This window comes from Hydra vulgaris, chromosome 01 (assembly GCF_038396675.1).
Source record: "Hydra vulgaris chromosome 01, alternate assembly HydraT2T_AEP".
In the NCBI taxonomy this organism is placed as follows: domain Eukaryota; kingdom Metazoa; phylum Cnidaria; class Hydrozoa; order Anthoathecata; family Hydridae; genus Hydra; species Hydra vulgaris.
In genome coordinates, this window is record NC_088920.1 from 50,982,502 (window position 1) to 50,997,467 (window position 14,966).

Consider the following 14,966-nt stretch of genomic DNA (forward strand, 5'->3'; position numbering starts at 1 on the left):
AAGACTCCAATAGTCACATGCAACTTAGAATGTGACTATTGGAGTCTTTACGAATTTCTTTACAAAACTCAGATTATTGGTTATCATTGATTACCTCAGCAACCATTGTTTATTATTAGGTATCATAACTAGGTTCAACAAAGGTCATAGCAAAAAATTTTTATTAGGCATTTAGTCGATGTATACATCGATGTATACAAAAATACATCGATGTATACAAAAAACTAAAACTTGAATACATCGTATGTGTAACTATTCAACTATGTGTTATGCCTACTATAAATTTTTTATTTATTTTAGTAACCTTTTGGTTTAAGATTCATTTCATTTAATGATTTATTACTGAAAATTCCAAACAAGGATACATTTACCTACAGATAATTAAAATCTACATCTGCATACCACCTACAGATTAATTAAAGTATTTCTAGCTAAGTGAGAAAAAAAAGATCAAAATTATTAAAAAATATTTATTTTATAATTCTTTCAAACTATGATATGGTCAACTAAAAAATAATAAATATATTAAAAATAATTAATACAAATTTAAGAAAAATAAAGACTTTTAAACTATTTTCAATGAAACATACAAAACAAAATAAAGAATGACAAGAAATAACAACTATCTGATATATAAAAACAGATTGCACATTTCTAAAAAAGGATAAATAATTTAAAAACCTAATGACTAAAAAATGTTCGGTTATTAGAAAATTTTTTTTTTTGCAAAGTTCAAAGAAAGAAAAAAAAAAGAATTAAAATGCTTCTTTTAAAAAAGAACAAAAATATAACTTCATACAACAAATAAAAACATTCATGCACAAAACCAAAAATTACAAGTTAAAAGAAAAAAGAAAACAAACAAAAATAATAATAACAAGTTTTAAAAAATATTTGTAATTATATAATTCTTTATTTTCTTCTGTAAGTGAAATTTAACAAAAACACATGCCTCACAAATCTAGTATGAACATTGATTGCTATACACAAGCATGTTTTGCTTAATATTATAAATATTATACATATAATATTATAATTATCATGAACAATGTAAGTATATTTATATATGTATGTATATATATATATATATATATATATATATATATATATATATATATATATATATATATATATATATATATATATGTACCTCGGAGAGATACAACACTATGTCCATTTTTTTCCATATTGACTTTATTACAGAGTTAAAATCAGCTTTTCTCATATTTCTTAGAGGAATAGAGCACTATGTCCAAAACCAGTTAGAACCGGATATAGCATGTTTTAAAACAACACCAAGTCCACTTTCATTTAGAGGGATAGAACACCATGTGGACTTGGTGGTCCTCTCCTGTAAAGTTGTGAAAATGGACATAGTGTTGTATCCCTCCGAGGTACAGATATATATATATATATATATATATATATATATATATATATATATATATATATATACATATATATGTATATATAAGCTTACATATTTATATATACATATATATGTAAGCTTATATATACATATATATGTAAGCTTATATATATATATATATATATATATATATATATATATATATATATATATATATATATATCATGTATGATATTTATAATATTATATATATATAATATATATATAATATATAAAAAGCATGGAATATCATATGTAAGTATTATATATACATCATATATAATATTTATACAGACTTTTGAGTGTTTTAAAATTTTTATGTTTCAAAAACAAAATTTACAAATTCACAAGAAAAAATTTAGGAATTGATTTTTAGAAGAAACACAGCATCTGTGACAAGAAACATTTATGTCAATAACTCTTTAATGTCCCATATCTAAATGTTAAAACATATTTTTTTAAATAGATATAAATCAATTCAATTTTTTATATCAAATTTAAAGTTTATTCTTAAGTTAGACATAACAAAATAAAATTTTTTTTATTTATAATTGCTTTATACAATCATCAAAAAGTTTTACCTTGACAAGCTCATCAGTTCCACATGTTAACATTCTTTTTTTTGAAAGGTCAACATTCATATGCTTAATCAAATGTTTTATATCATGAAAGCATGTAGTTGAAATTTTTCTGAAACAAGATTTAAAAATAATTTGTATTTATTGAATATATAGTAGTAAATTTAAAAAATAAATCACCCAAGGCTAGGGAGGACACTTTGACACCTATTGCTGTCAAAGGATGGAGCCTATGGAAACTGCTCAGTTCTAATGTTCATTTAATTATCATAAATACTTTTATTTTCCCTTTCCAAAAGCTAAAACTCCAAATCACAAAACTTGACAAGCAAGCAAGCTGGTTAAAATGCAAATGAAGTTTAGCAAGACACTACCAGAGGTGTGCTAGGGTGTTGACCTCAAAACCAAGGGTATTAGAGCAACACAAAAACAGGCGCTCAGTCGAAAAACTACAAAGAACAACAACTACAAACAAAAAAAATACAATTAAATCCTTACTCTTCATCTTTAGTAGAATTATAACAGTCACCACAAACACGAACATCGTACTCATATCCTAGATTAGGAAGCACTGACACATAAGAGCTGCATTTCATACACACAGCACGTCCACACTTTCTACAGTGATGCTAAAAGTATAAATATAAAAAATCAATTTTCTGAACATAGAATTAAAATGAAAAAAAAAGGACATTTACTAACCTGCCTTACACCAACAGCTTTTTCCTCCCACATTTGCTTAAAGTTCCAAAAAAAGGGTGTGGCACATTTCTCACACATATCGCTCTGAGACCATGTAGGTGTTTCAGCTCTTTCTGTCTTCATATCCCACACTGTCAATTTACAATCATCGGCAATTGTAAAAAGCTTTTGAGAATGAGTTGCTAACGACATTGTTCTTATTTTCTCACTAAACCAAAAAAACATATATTTTTTGTTGTTAAAAAAGACATTTTATTATATTCACATTGATTGAATAATTATAAGAATTTTCATAATTACCTAAGAAATTAAACAAATATATAATTAAACAACTACTTCATTATATAAAATAATATTACACATAATAAAAAATGATAACTTTATTAAAACATAAAACAGATACTATTGAGTTTGTTAATCAATTGTTTAGTGTTTAAATATAATTTATTACTAAACAAGTTAATAAGATATACAAGCAACAAACACAGCTCCATGCTAACTGTTTTAAATTTAGAGCACCTAATAATTAAAAAAAAAATACATCTATCCATAGCACACATAATACAAAATCAAAAAACTAAAATACTAATTTGTCACATTTCAAAGTTCTATTTTTATTCTACAAAATTATAATATACAGCACTCCTTTTCACATCTTATTTCAATTTTGAAACTTTCTTATTAATTTACCATCAACATAATTAATTAAAAATTTAAAAGCGATTTTAAATAAAAAATTAATTAAAACATTAAAATTATAATATTATTTTTATTATATTATAACTATTTTAATATGTAAGTAAAATATGCACTAACGGTTAATCTAACAATATTACTTATGATGCAGCTTTTTAAATGCTATTAAAACATGTGTATATTATATGGGTATATAAAAAGGAGAAAAAATCAATTTATAAGTATTATAAGTAACTTTCTTGTCTTATAAGTGATTTTCTTTAAAAAAATACTTTCAAATGTTTTGTTTAGTCTCTTTTTATGGTGAAATAAAGGTAAAAATTATTAAAACAAATTAGTTGGAGGTGCAAGTGAAGTAAAGTTCAAAGAAAAGTAAAAAATGGTGCTTCAATAACTAAAAATGTGCATAATTAGTTATAAATGTGCATAATTATGACACTCTAAATAAATCAAAATTAAAATCAAAATTAAATTATGATCAATGAATAGAGTTTTTATGCTAATGTTTTGATTTTAATATATTTAAACAAAAACAACTTTATTTGAATTTATGCTTACGTATGACCATGCAGTTCATATGCAGAGCCTTTCTGACCACCTATGTCCCAAATGATGATAGATTCATCAAAACTTCCAGAATATAACCATTTTTTCTCCATATCCCAAGATATACATTGAACGCTTCCTGTATGTATGTATGTATGTACGTATGTATATATATATATATATATATATAGATATATATATATATATATATATATATATATATATATAAACTCAGATTTTATCAATAAAAAAAGTCATTACATTCAGATACATACAGAACTAACATGTTATATTAGTATTATGTGTATCTTGCAGCATTTGTAATAGTAGTAATATATATTTTTTTATTTATTTATTTTTAGGTGCCCCAAAAAGTCCTTATGGTCTTATCACAGCGCACTGCGTGTCAGAAGTTTGATGCTATACTGAAATAGTGATATACCAGGGGCTTCAGTACATAAATTGACTGATTAAATAGGGAGAACAAGCAAGGGAGTGCTGCTACATTGACTTAAAGTTTGGGTTGGAGCAGAAACTGTTTTTAATTATGGTATAAAAAGTTTTCGAGCCCTGTGTGTGTGTATATATATATATATATATATATATATATATATATATGTGTGTGTGTGTGTGTGTATATATATATATACACACACACACACACACACACACACACACACACACACACACACACACACACACACACACACACACACACACACACACACACATATATATATATATATACAGGACTTGAAATAACGAACTTTTTTGTTCCAGACATTTTGTCCGATAATTACTCAAGCTTAGTGGACATGTCCGATAAAACCTAAAGAAATGCAATCGGCCATTCCTGACCATGTCTAAAATATTTTGTTTTTACAAATGACTATGGCAGTTTGTTTTGACAACTAAAGGCGTTTCAAAAATGAGCTGAAAATAAAAAGAAAATTTAAAAGATAACTTATCTTTAAAAAAAAATTTAAAGAAAAAGAAAAAATCTAAACTAAAAAAACTAAAATTTGAAAAGTAAACTACATTTATATTACACTTTGAAAAAATTTACTATAGTATGCGAAATACTTTGTAAAGTATTATAAATATATTAAATACATAAATTATTATGTTTACTTATTACTTTATTAAATAAACAAACAAATAAATTTTAATGATTGTTTAAAATAAACTCATATTTAAATTATCAAAGAATATTATACATTTATTTAAATATGTATTTTTGAATAAATCTTTTTGAACTTTTTTTATGATTACTTTTATAAACACTTATAATAACAAAAAACTTTAGCGAAAAAACAAACGTTACATAACATTATTCAAATTTAATAGAGTAATAAAAAGTACTGGTTTCTATAAGCATTAAAAAAACTATTACGTTAAAATTTTTATAAGATAAATAAGGGGTTTTAAAAGCTAAAATATTCTTTTGAAATTTATAAAAATCATCAGACAAAAAATTAAATATTGAAATATAAATTTAAACTAATAATTAATTGAAACGTATATATAAAGGAATATAGGGAAAGTGGGGGCATAACAACATATGGCGACACAACAATTTTTTAGATTTTCCTTTGAAAAATGTTATCTAATATAGTAAAAACATATCACGTGTTAGTAAAACAGTTTCCTTTATCTTTCGCTTATGTCAAAAAGAGTGCCTGTTACATTTCTGAAAAGATGTGCATAATAATGTTTATTTTGATAAAAATATTATATTTACATCATATTTTTCCAGACCTTTCTTTTGAGGATTAAGCAATATTTGATTTTAGTGTAAAAGATATGTGTTATCAGCGTTATTTCATCAAGTGAAAACCATTTTTGATATCAACATAACCTAATAAGCAAGCTATGAACCTGTATTCTTTTTAAAAACTACCCTTTGGGGCAGAACCACATAGACACACAGGAGGCACAACCACATACTTTTGATATTTATCAAAGTTAGATAATTACGAATAACAATAATTACAATTGTCACACTTGAATACGTTCATGTCAAAACTTGAAAAGAAATAGTTTTGTTTTGAGATGTTGGAAATTAGATTTCGTATTTTTTTATTTAATTTTTATAAATAAAATTTTGATTAAGATATAAAGCTAAGAGTATATCAAATGAGAAAAATCAGGCTATAAATACAAAGAATGCCTACACAATATGCAAAGGTGCAACAAAATCAGCAATTAATCTGAGCTGTGACAATTGTAAAGAAAATGTACCAAGAAAAGTGTACTCCAAAAATTTTTGTGAGGGTGTGGTTGTGTCTAACAATCGGAGCAAAACCATTTTTTTCACTAAGTGTAATTTTTGTGAAATAACATTTTCAAAAACTTTTTAATTTAGCTTGATAATGTGGTTATTGAAATAAACTGTTAAAAAAACACATTTTTATTTTATTTTTATATAGCATTAATCCAAACGCTATGAGGGCGGTTCTGCCCCCACTTCCCCTAAACAATAAAAACTGGGCTACTTAAATCAAAAAAATTTAATGCTTAGGCGTCTATGTTATAAAAATGATGTACTTTATTAACATAACTGAGTATTCAACTTCATTTTCTGTTTTGTATAGAAAAATGAAGTTTATATACAATTCTGAGTTAATAATTTTGGAACAACTAAAATGATTATAAAATAAATGCACACAAAATATGGGTCGAACATAATGACTGATAGATATCATTTAACAATTAGTAAAAATAATTTATAATTGAACTGTAAAACAATATGCAAGAACAAGAACATAATTATTTTATTTATAAAATATTCTTCATCAGTGTGTTAGAACAAGTTAAATTTTTAAAGTTTGTAAAAGTTGCTAAGTTTTACAAACTTTAAATGTGTTTACTGGACTATTAATGGATTTATTATGGATTCTAGATAAATATTCTAGATTATTATTATCTATTATTCTCATTCATTTATTTTATTCAGTTGCTACTGGACAAACTAACTTCTGTGTTTAATTAGCAAGAAAATCTAATAGCACGCTATGACATTTCCGTGATTTTCTAATTTATAAAAACTCCAGATCAAAGTACAAAATCAAACTACTTAATAATATTTTAAAAACCTGTAGTCAAAGTCTCGGAGTTCAGAAAAATTAACTCCACATCCATGGTGAAGGAAAATTTTGTATATTGAAAGGAAGTTGAAATATGTATATTAAAAAGCTGAATGTTGCATATTAAAAAGAAGCTGAAAACTAGATTAAGTTAAAAAATAAATTTTAACACTTTTTCCTTTGTTGACTTTACGCTATTTCATCCCCTCAACTTTATGCATTGGGGAGTAAGTGACTGTGAAAGAAAACCTTTACAGAAATTAGCAAAATTAATACTTTTATAATAATTAGACATGTGCCCAACATAAAATCTTAAAAAATCAAAATTTTAAGATTTGCTTAAAAAAAAAAAGTTTTAGTACACATTTTATACACACACTGCATACTAAAAATTTGGAGAATAACTAAATCTACTTGAATAAGTCATAATTCATTGTTTTTAATTACAAAAATTGAAATGTATACAAATAAAAACATTTTAAAAAGAGTTTAAAACACACTGTCACCATATGACACCAAAAAATTAAGTATTAGTAAGATTTGAACCCTCAACCAATGCCAATGTAACATTTGCGCTTCATAAATGACGCAATTAATCAATCTAAGTGCTGCATCAATGTGGCAATACAGGAAAAATTATTAGTTTTAAACTATTAGTTGAAATGCTTTTAAATAAAATTAATTTTGTTTGAACTATTAATTGAAACGCTTCTAAATTAAAAAATATATTAGCTTTATGCTTTTATTTTCTCTAGAATCCATAATAAATCCATTAATAGTCCAGTAAACACGTTTAAAGTTAGATTTTTCAACGCAATTTTGTAAACACTCATACAAAAAACTGTGGCCAAGTTGTCTAAAAAAATATTCCTTTTGTGGTCAAACAAGGCATGCCACCACAGGCCTCTCCTGAGAAGGCTATATATATATATATATATATATATATATATATATATATATATATATATATATATATATATATATATATATATATATATATATATATATATATATATATATATATATATATATATATATATATATATATATATATATATATATATATGTATATATATATATATATATATATATATATATATATATATATATATATATATATATATATATATATATAACCTGTTACTTAAAATGCTGAACCAAACAAAACTGTAAACTGTAAATAGTTCTAATAGTTTGAAATATTAAGAGGATTTAAAAATATTAGAACTTTAATTATTTTTTTATTTTAAGTTATTTTTTAAAAAACTTTTATTATAAAATTTGTAAATAACAATAGATGAATGAATTTAGCAACAAAATTTAATTAACTTTTTGATTTAATTAAAATTAAAGCTAATGTTTAATTTATTAATGCTAGGTAAACTGATTTTAATCCTAATATGAGAATGCCATAAAACAAATTCAAAAAAAAGTAAAAAAAAAAGTAAAAAAACAAACAACCTGAATGGCCTTTTAATGTAGTTATAACTTTAAGATTTTCAGTGCTCAGTTTTAGTATATGTATTTCACCAGAATCGTCACCCATAAACACATATGATGATTCTATGTCAAATCTTTTTCATTCATCAAAGAAAGGTTCTTAAACAATTAATTCTCTAATGATGTTAGAAAAACTATTTTAAAAATAATCAACTCTAACTTTCTATTAAACTTTACTCAGCAAACAAAATAATAAATATCAGAGAATCAATTAATTAAATAGAAATAAAATGTATATACAAAAAGGCATCAACCTTAATCTACAAAGTCATTAAAAAAGAAAAAAGAGAAGAATAGCCTTCTTGATATGTATATATAAGATAAAGTATATTTTAACATGTAAAATATTTTTTCAATTTTAATGTGTTTGCTTTCACATTTGTGTGGATTGGACTAGTTTCCATATTGCCATTTTCTAAGTTTAATGACATAATGGAAGACCTAAAGCAACTTTTATAACCAGATATCCATTCTGGCATTTGAAAAACAAAATTACATTTTTTTAAACTAAAAAAAGGGAGGAAAATGAGAATGAAGAACAATTATATTAGGAGAAGAGAAACAGGAAAATTGTATTTGTTGGTAAAATGTAATTAATAGATGTAATTTAATTGTAATCAATGTAATGTAACTTAGTAACTAAATATAACTATGATTATTAACTAAAACAATTTAAAGTATTATTATAACTAAAAAGATACTGCAAACAATTACAATGTGATTTTGCTCCATATCCACCTAATCTTTTACCAGTTTTTGTACAATGCCATTGAAAGTATTTATCATTACCACAGCTCAGTATCCAATTATAGTCCAAGGTAAATAAAACAGTGTTTACATTAGAAGTATGAGCTAAAACCAAGTTAAATAAAAATAGAACAAATTATAAAAAACAGCACAAAAATAAGATTTAAATAATTTACTTTTAGCATTAAAAAATAGGTTTGTATGGTTGGCCAGGAGTTCCTACTATCAGCTGGAATCATTCCTTATTTTCAACTGGAGTTAGAAGAAGCTCTCATATTCAGTTTGGTATGGTAGAAATTCCTGTTTTCAGCTGAAGTTAGGAATTCTATAAATTTTACACAAATTTTGACAATCACAATAAACAAGGTTTAATTTCTAAGAATAAAATTAGCATTTTGAAACACTTGTTTAGAAGTCCATATACACAGATTGTAGATTGTCATTGTAGTGGCACTCATTTGTGGCAGCAAGCTATAAGATAGCTAATGTATGTACTGAAGCCCCTAGCAGCAGACTATTTCAGTGTGACATCAGGGATGTTATCTAAACACACATTCATAATTATACATATATATATATATATATATATATATACATAAATATATACACATATATATATATATATAAAAGTATAAATGGGTGTTTAGTTAAGCAGTGTGGCATCATACTGAAATAGCCTGTTGCCAGAGGCTTTAATACATACATTGACTTATAGCCTTCTGTCGCAAACGAGTGCCATTACATCAACTTAGGGTTTGGGCTAGGGCAACAATCTTTTCTTTCATTATTCCCCCCCCCCCTTTTTTTTTCTTTTTCTCAAAATGCTGTATCCTATAAAGATAAGCAAAATGAGTAAGCAATTGCTGGTCTATATATGATATAGTATATCTAAATTCCTATAGTAAAGACTTTAAATTTACGATATATGACAAAAAACAACTTTTAATGACTCTTTGATTTTAAAAAATAACAAAATTAAGTACACTTTATGAATAACCATTAAGTTTAATTGAGAAAACTAGTTAAATTTTATCATTTTTTAAAAACCCTTAAAAACAAAATTTAATAAACTGGAATGCTTTTTATTTTTTTAATAAAATTGTTTCTATTAACGAAATGGAGTTTGAAATTGATAGTGCATGTTTGTTGATGGTAGGTCTTAAAAGGATCCCAAAAGTGCAAAGACAAGTTGTATTTATATCAAATAGTAAACATGAGCGAGATCTTGTCTCGTTCTCGTTTCTCGTGAGAAATGGGACTTCTCGTGAGAAACAAGAAATAGAAAATTCTCGCGAGAAGTAGAACGAGACTTGAATATTATATTATTTTCCAAATTAAAAATTATTATAATTTGCAAAATGCTTAATAGTTTGTTTTTTTAATTAATTAATATTTTGACTCCGTGATTTTAATTAGATTTTTTTTAAAAATCTAATTAAAAAATTTTAATTAGATTTTAAATATTTTTAATTAGATTTTAAATACAAAAACTTTTTGTATAAAATGGTGCACTTTCCACTTTTCTTTTTTTGAATTCCACTGGTAAACTAATTTCATTAGTTTACCAGTGGAATTCAACTTGACACATATTGTTCATATTGAAAAGAAATATTCTTGCCTCATTTCAACAATCAAAAATGTCACCAAGAAAAAACAAAATCTGGAGGTATTTTCAAAAAACAAGTGACAGTGCTGAATGCAAGGCGTGCAAAAAGTCTTTGAAAACAAAAGATGGAAACACAAGCGGACTTCATTGTCACCTCAAAAAAAAACACAGCCAAGATTACGTTGAGTATTCTGAAAAAACTGACGACTCTCTTCTTCCTCCTCCTAAGAAGAAACAACGAACCATGGTCGAAATGCTTGAATCAAAGTCCAATTATAACAAAGACAATTCCATTCAAAAACAGTTTGACTGCAATGCTGGATTACTTTTGCACTGATCTGGCATCCTTTTAAGCAGTCGAAGGAAGAGGTTTCAAGAAATTGTTTGACATTGCAAACCCTAAACTGAGCCTTCATCACAGAACAACATATTCAAGAAAGCTTTCAATTCGGTCAAGAGAAGTTCAAGCTGGATTGAAGAGCATAATAACGGAGATTACCCCAAATCTAAAAAGTGCTGCATTTACTTCTGACCTTTGGACTTCTAGAGCTTAGGACAGCTACATCTCTTGGACTTTTCATGCTATTGACGAAAATTGGAGACTACATCACTGGACACCCCATGTCCAACAGTTCCCAGGCAGACACACAGGTATCTTAATTGAAGGAAAGCTGGATTCTTTCTTAGAAGAACTAAATTTGCCTGCTGATTTGCCAATGTACTGTGTGAACGACCAGGCAAGAAACATGAAACTTGCAGTCAAATTGTCAAAGCGCCTTGACCAATACTTGCGCAACAATCATATTTTGCAATGTGCAGTTCGAGACTCATTGGAATGACTGCTGGAATGGATGATGCGTTGCAAACATGCAAAGATTTGGCTTCTTTAACTCACCAGTCAACAGTTGCAGCTGAGTTGCTTGAATCAGAATCAGACGCTCAAGGAATCAATTTTAGACAGTTACGCCAATCTGTTGACACAAGATGGAATAGTGAACTGGATTGCATGGCTTCTGTCCTACATCTAAAGAGTGCAGTTATCAGCTTATGTGCAAATGAAATATTTTTTCTTCAAAGACCATCAGTGCATCACAGTGGAAATCCATCGAGGGAGCAGTAGAAATTTTGGCACCACTTAAAGAAGCTACAGAAACTTGGTCGGCTGAGTCTATTCCAACAATTAACATTGTCGTCGATTTTCTTTATTTAATCCATGACAAAATTGATCAATTTATTGAGACGGATGGAAAAAATGGCTACGGTGTCTTGTATGCAAAAAACTTGATAAGCTGCATTGAGAAAAGATTTCCTCTTTGTCACACTGGAAACTTATTGAGTGCTGCAGCAAACTACTTAAATCCTGCTTTAAAGGGACTTCACTTGAAGCTCTTCAAAAAATTTCAAACAACAAAAGAATGGTTAGCCTCACAGGTTAAGGATAATGTTGAGTGCCAACCTGTTGCCAGAGTCCTTTCAGCAGATTTGTCCCCTAATTCAAAACTGAAGCGCAAGTTAAATGTCAGACTTGAAACACAAGAGCCAACATCTGAACTGAATCCTATTTTGAGCAAAATGTGCCAGTATGAATATCTCCCTGATGCCAAAAAAGACTTTCCGATTCTTGATTGGTGGAAATTGCATTCAAATACGTTGCCAGAACTCTCTTCATTAGCTAGACAAATTTTAGCTATTCCAGCAAGTTCAACTAAATAAGAGAGAGTTTTTAGCTCAGGTGGAAATGTCGATTGATCATCCAGACACAACTTACATCCAGAAAAAGTAGAACAAATCATCTTAATCAGAGAAAACATTGTCTTGTTGGAAAAGTTTGGCAAAAAAATTCTGAATTAATATTTGAAAAATTTGTATACATTTGACAAATGTCATTTGTGTCTATTTGTCAAAACCATGTTTACAATTTTTTACTTGGATTTTAATAAATTTGTTTTCAAAAATTGTTAAATTTCTCGTCTTGTCTCGTTCTCGGTCTCACGAGAAGTACTAACTTCTTGTCTCGGTTTAAAAAAACCTAGTCTCGCTCATGGTAATCAAATAGAATGTTTAAAAAAAAATGTTTGGGTTGAATTTTTTTGATTAAAACAAAATAATAAACGTATACCAAGAAAAACTAACTTTTTAGTTTTAGTCGAAGCTTGCTGTCTCCATTTTAGTGTGATTTTTAAGTATTTAAAATATATACAACACAATTTACAGACTTATAAATTATTCAAGCACATTTAATTTTACATAGTTTCAGCAACAAAACTTACATCACTGTAGGATTTTTTATTTGAATTAATAAAATTTGTTTTGGCTTTTTTAATTTTATAAAATAAGCGGCCTTTAATTAAAGAGATTATTGTGGTTTAAGGTGCCTTAAATTAAAGAGATAATTGTGGTAAACTTAATGATTGAAAAAATATATAATATATTTTTTAATAAAAAAAAAAAAAAATTTTTTTAATCATTAAGTATAATTTTAAAAATTACGTTTAATAAACAACATTTACTAGGGATTTTTTTGACATTAAAGTCTTTGAATTTTAAAAATAAATAAGTTCTTGATTTTAAAAATAACTAAGTCTTTAATTTTATTATCATTTAGTTGTAAAAAATATGGAAAAGAAACAAAACCTTTTGAAGAAGTTTTCGCTTTGTGTTTTCATTTTCCTAACGTAAGGTAATATAGCGTGCTAAAGATCAAAAGTTCATTAATTCAAAAATTAAATTTGCGTGACTGCTATTAAGCCTGCAATTTTTACTTTTGTTTATTTATTATCAAAAGCAACTTTACTCTTAATTGCCAACAAACAAAAGTTAACTTTACTCTGAATGGATATTTTAAAACCGTTCTAACTTTTAAATAAATAAATTTTTTCATACATTCCATTGTCTAAAATTTTGTAACAGGTTTTAAATTAAATTTCATAACAACTTTCATTTTTTTAAATCTCAGTAACCAAACTAGTTTTAAACATTAAGTTTTAACAAGATAAAGTAATTACTTAACTAAAATTAATTAATTCATTTTATTGTCCTGAAGAAAAAATGAACTTGAGAAAATAAACTGAAAATTAGTTACTTACTACTGCATGCATTTGAAACTGAAACTTTTTTTCTTATTTTCAATAGAAAAGCAAAAGGAAAATAAATTTTTTCTTTTTATTTTCACACCGCCGGAGCGGTATCAAAACAGGTCTGGGTTCGTCCCTGTTAGTAATTCACGAAGAAAATTTTTTTTTATATATATAATCACAAGTAACTAAAGAAATCTATGCTGAAAAAAAAATCTATAATTCGAAGCAAAAAAATTTTTTAAATTTCTTATCCAAGTTCTACAACGACATTATATACTAAAACTCTTTGGAATTAAACACACTTGAATAAATTATAGTCAGTAGATTGTGGTGTATATTTTAAAGACTTGAAAAATCACACTAAGATGGAGACAGTGAGCTTCAACTAAAACTAAAAAGTTAGTTTTCTTGATATACATTTTATTTTGTTTTAATCAAAATATTCCTTTTAATAAAAATAGAAAACAGTTGAAAAATAAAAATGGTGCAGAATAACTTGAAGTTTATAAACATCTCAAAAGATATGCTAGTAAACTTAAAAATGAAAATAAGATTCTTACTGATGAAATAAGCAAAAAAAAAAAATAACAGACTTCCTTACAGTTTTAGTTAAAAAATTTTCAAGAAAATAAATATTTTAAAATTATGCCTGGTTAAAATTATGTGTTTGTATACATCATCTAAAAGTCAATATTGTAAATGCTATTCATGGAACAGCATTTACAATATGGAATGTTAGAAACAAAGCTTTAATGGCAGAATTATTATCTGATGATAAAAAAATGCATGATTTATAGATGAGACAAATGTCCAATAGTTTAAAAGTTTTTTTAACAGTTTTAATAGTTTAAAAAAGTTTTTAGATGAGAATAAAATTGACAAAGAAGAAACTCAATTTAATTATTGGGAAAGCACTGATAGATCTCAGTTAATTACTCAGAGAGTTCTCTCTGATCCTAAACTCACTATTTAAAAGAGCTTTAGAATACCTTAAGTTGGATGTTTTCAAATGAACCTTAC

General features: G+C 26.1%; 1 protein-coding gene across 1 annotated transcript in view; it reads right to left on the reverse strand.

Annotated features, from left to right (window-relative positions):
* Positions 1-1,652: 1,652 nt before the first annotated feature.
* Positions 1,653-14,966, reverse strand: part of LOC100208834 (WD repeat and FYVE domain-containing protein 2) — a 28,803-nt gene continuing 15,489 nt past the window's right edge. Inside the window, exons 5-11 of the mRNA XM_065788509.1 lie at positions 9,218-9,368; positions 8,478-8,590; positions 3,943-4,069; positions 2,689-2,896; positions 2,485-2,615; positions 1,990-2,098; positions 1,653-1,844 (exon numbers count right to left, since the gene is read on the reverse strand). Of these exons, the coding sequence (XP_065644581.1) occupies positions 1,815-1,844; positions 1,990-2,098; positions 2,485-2,615; positions 2,689-2,896; positions 3,943-4,069; positions 8,478-8,590; positions 9,218-9,368 (869 nt within the window). The 3' untranslated portion in view covers positions 1,653-1,814. The remainder of the gene's footprint in view (positions 1,845-1,989; positions 2,099-2,484; positions 2,616-2,688; positions 2,897-3,942; positions 4,070-8,477; positions 8,591-9,217; positions 9,369-14,966) is intronic.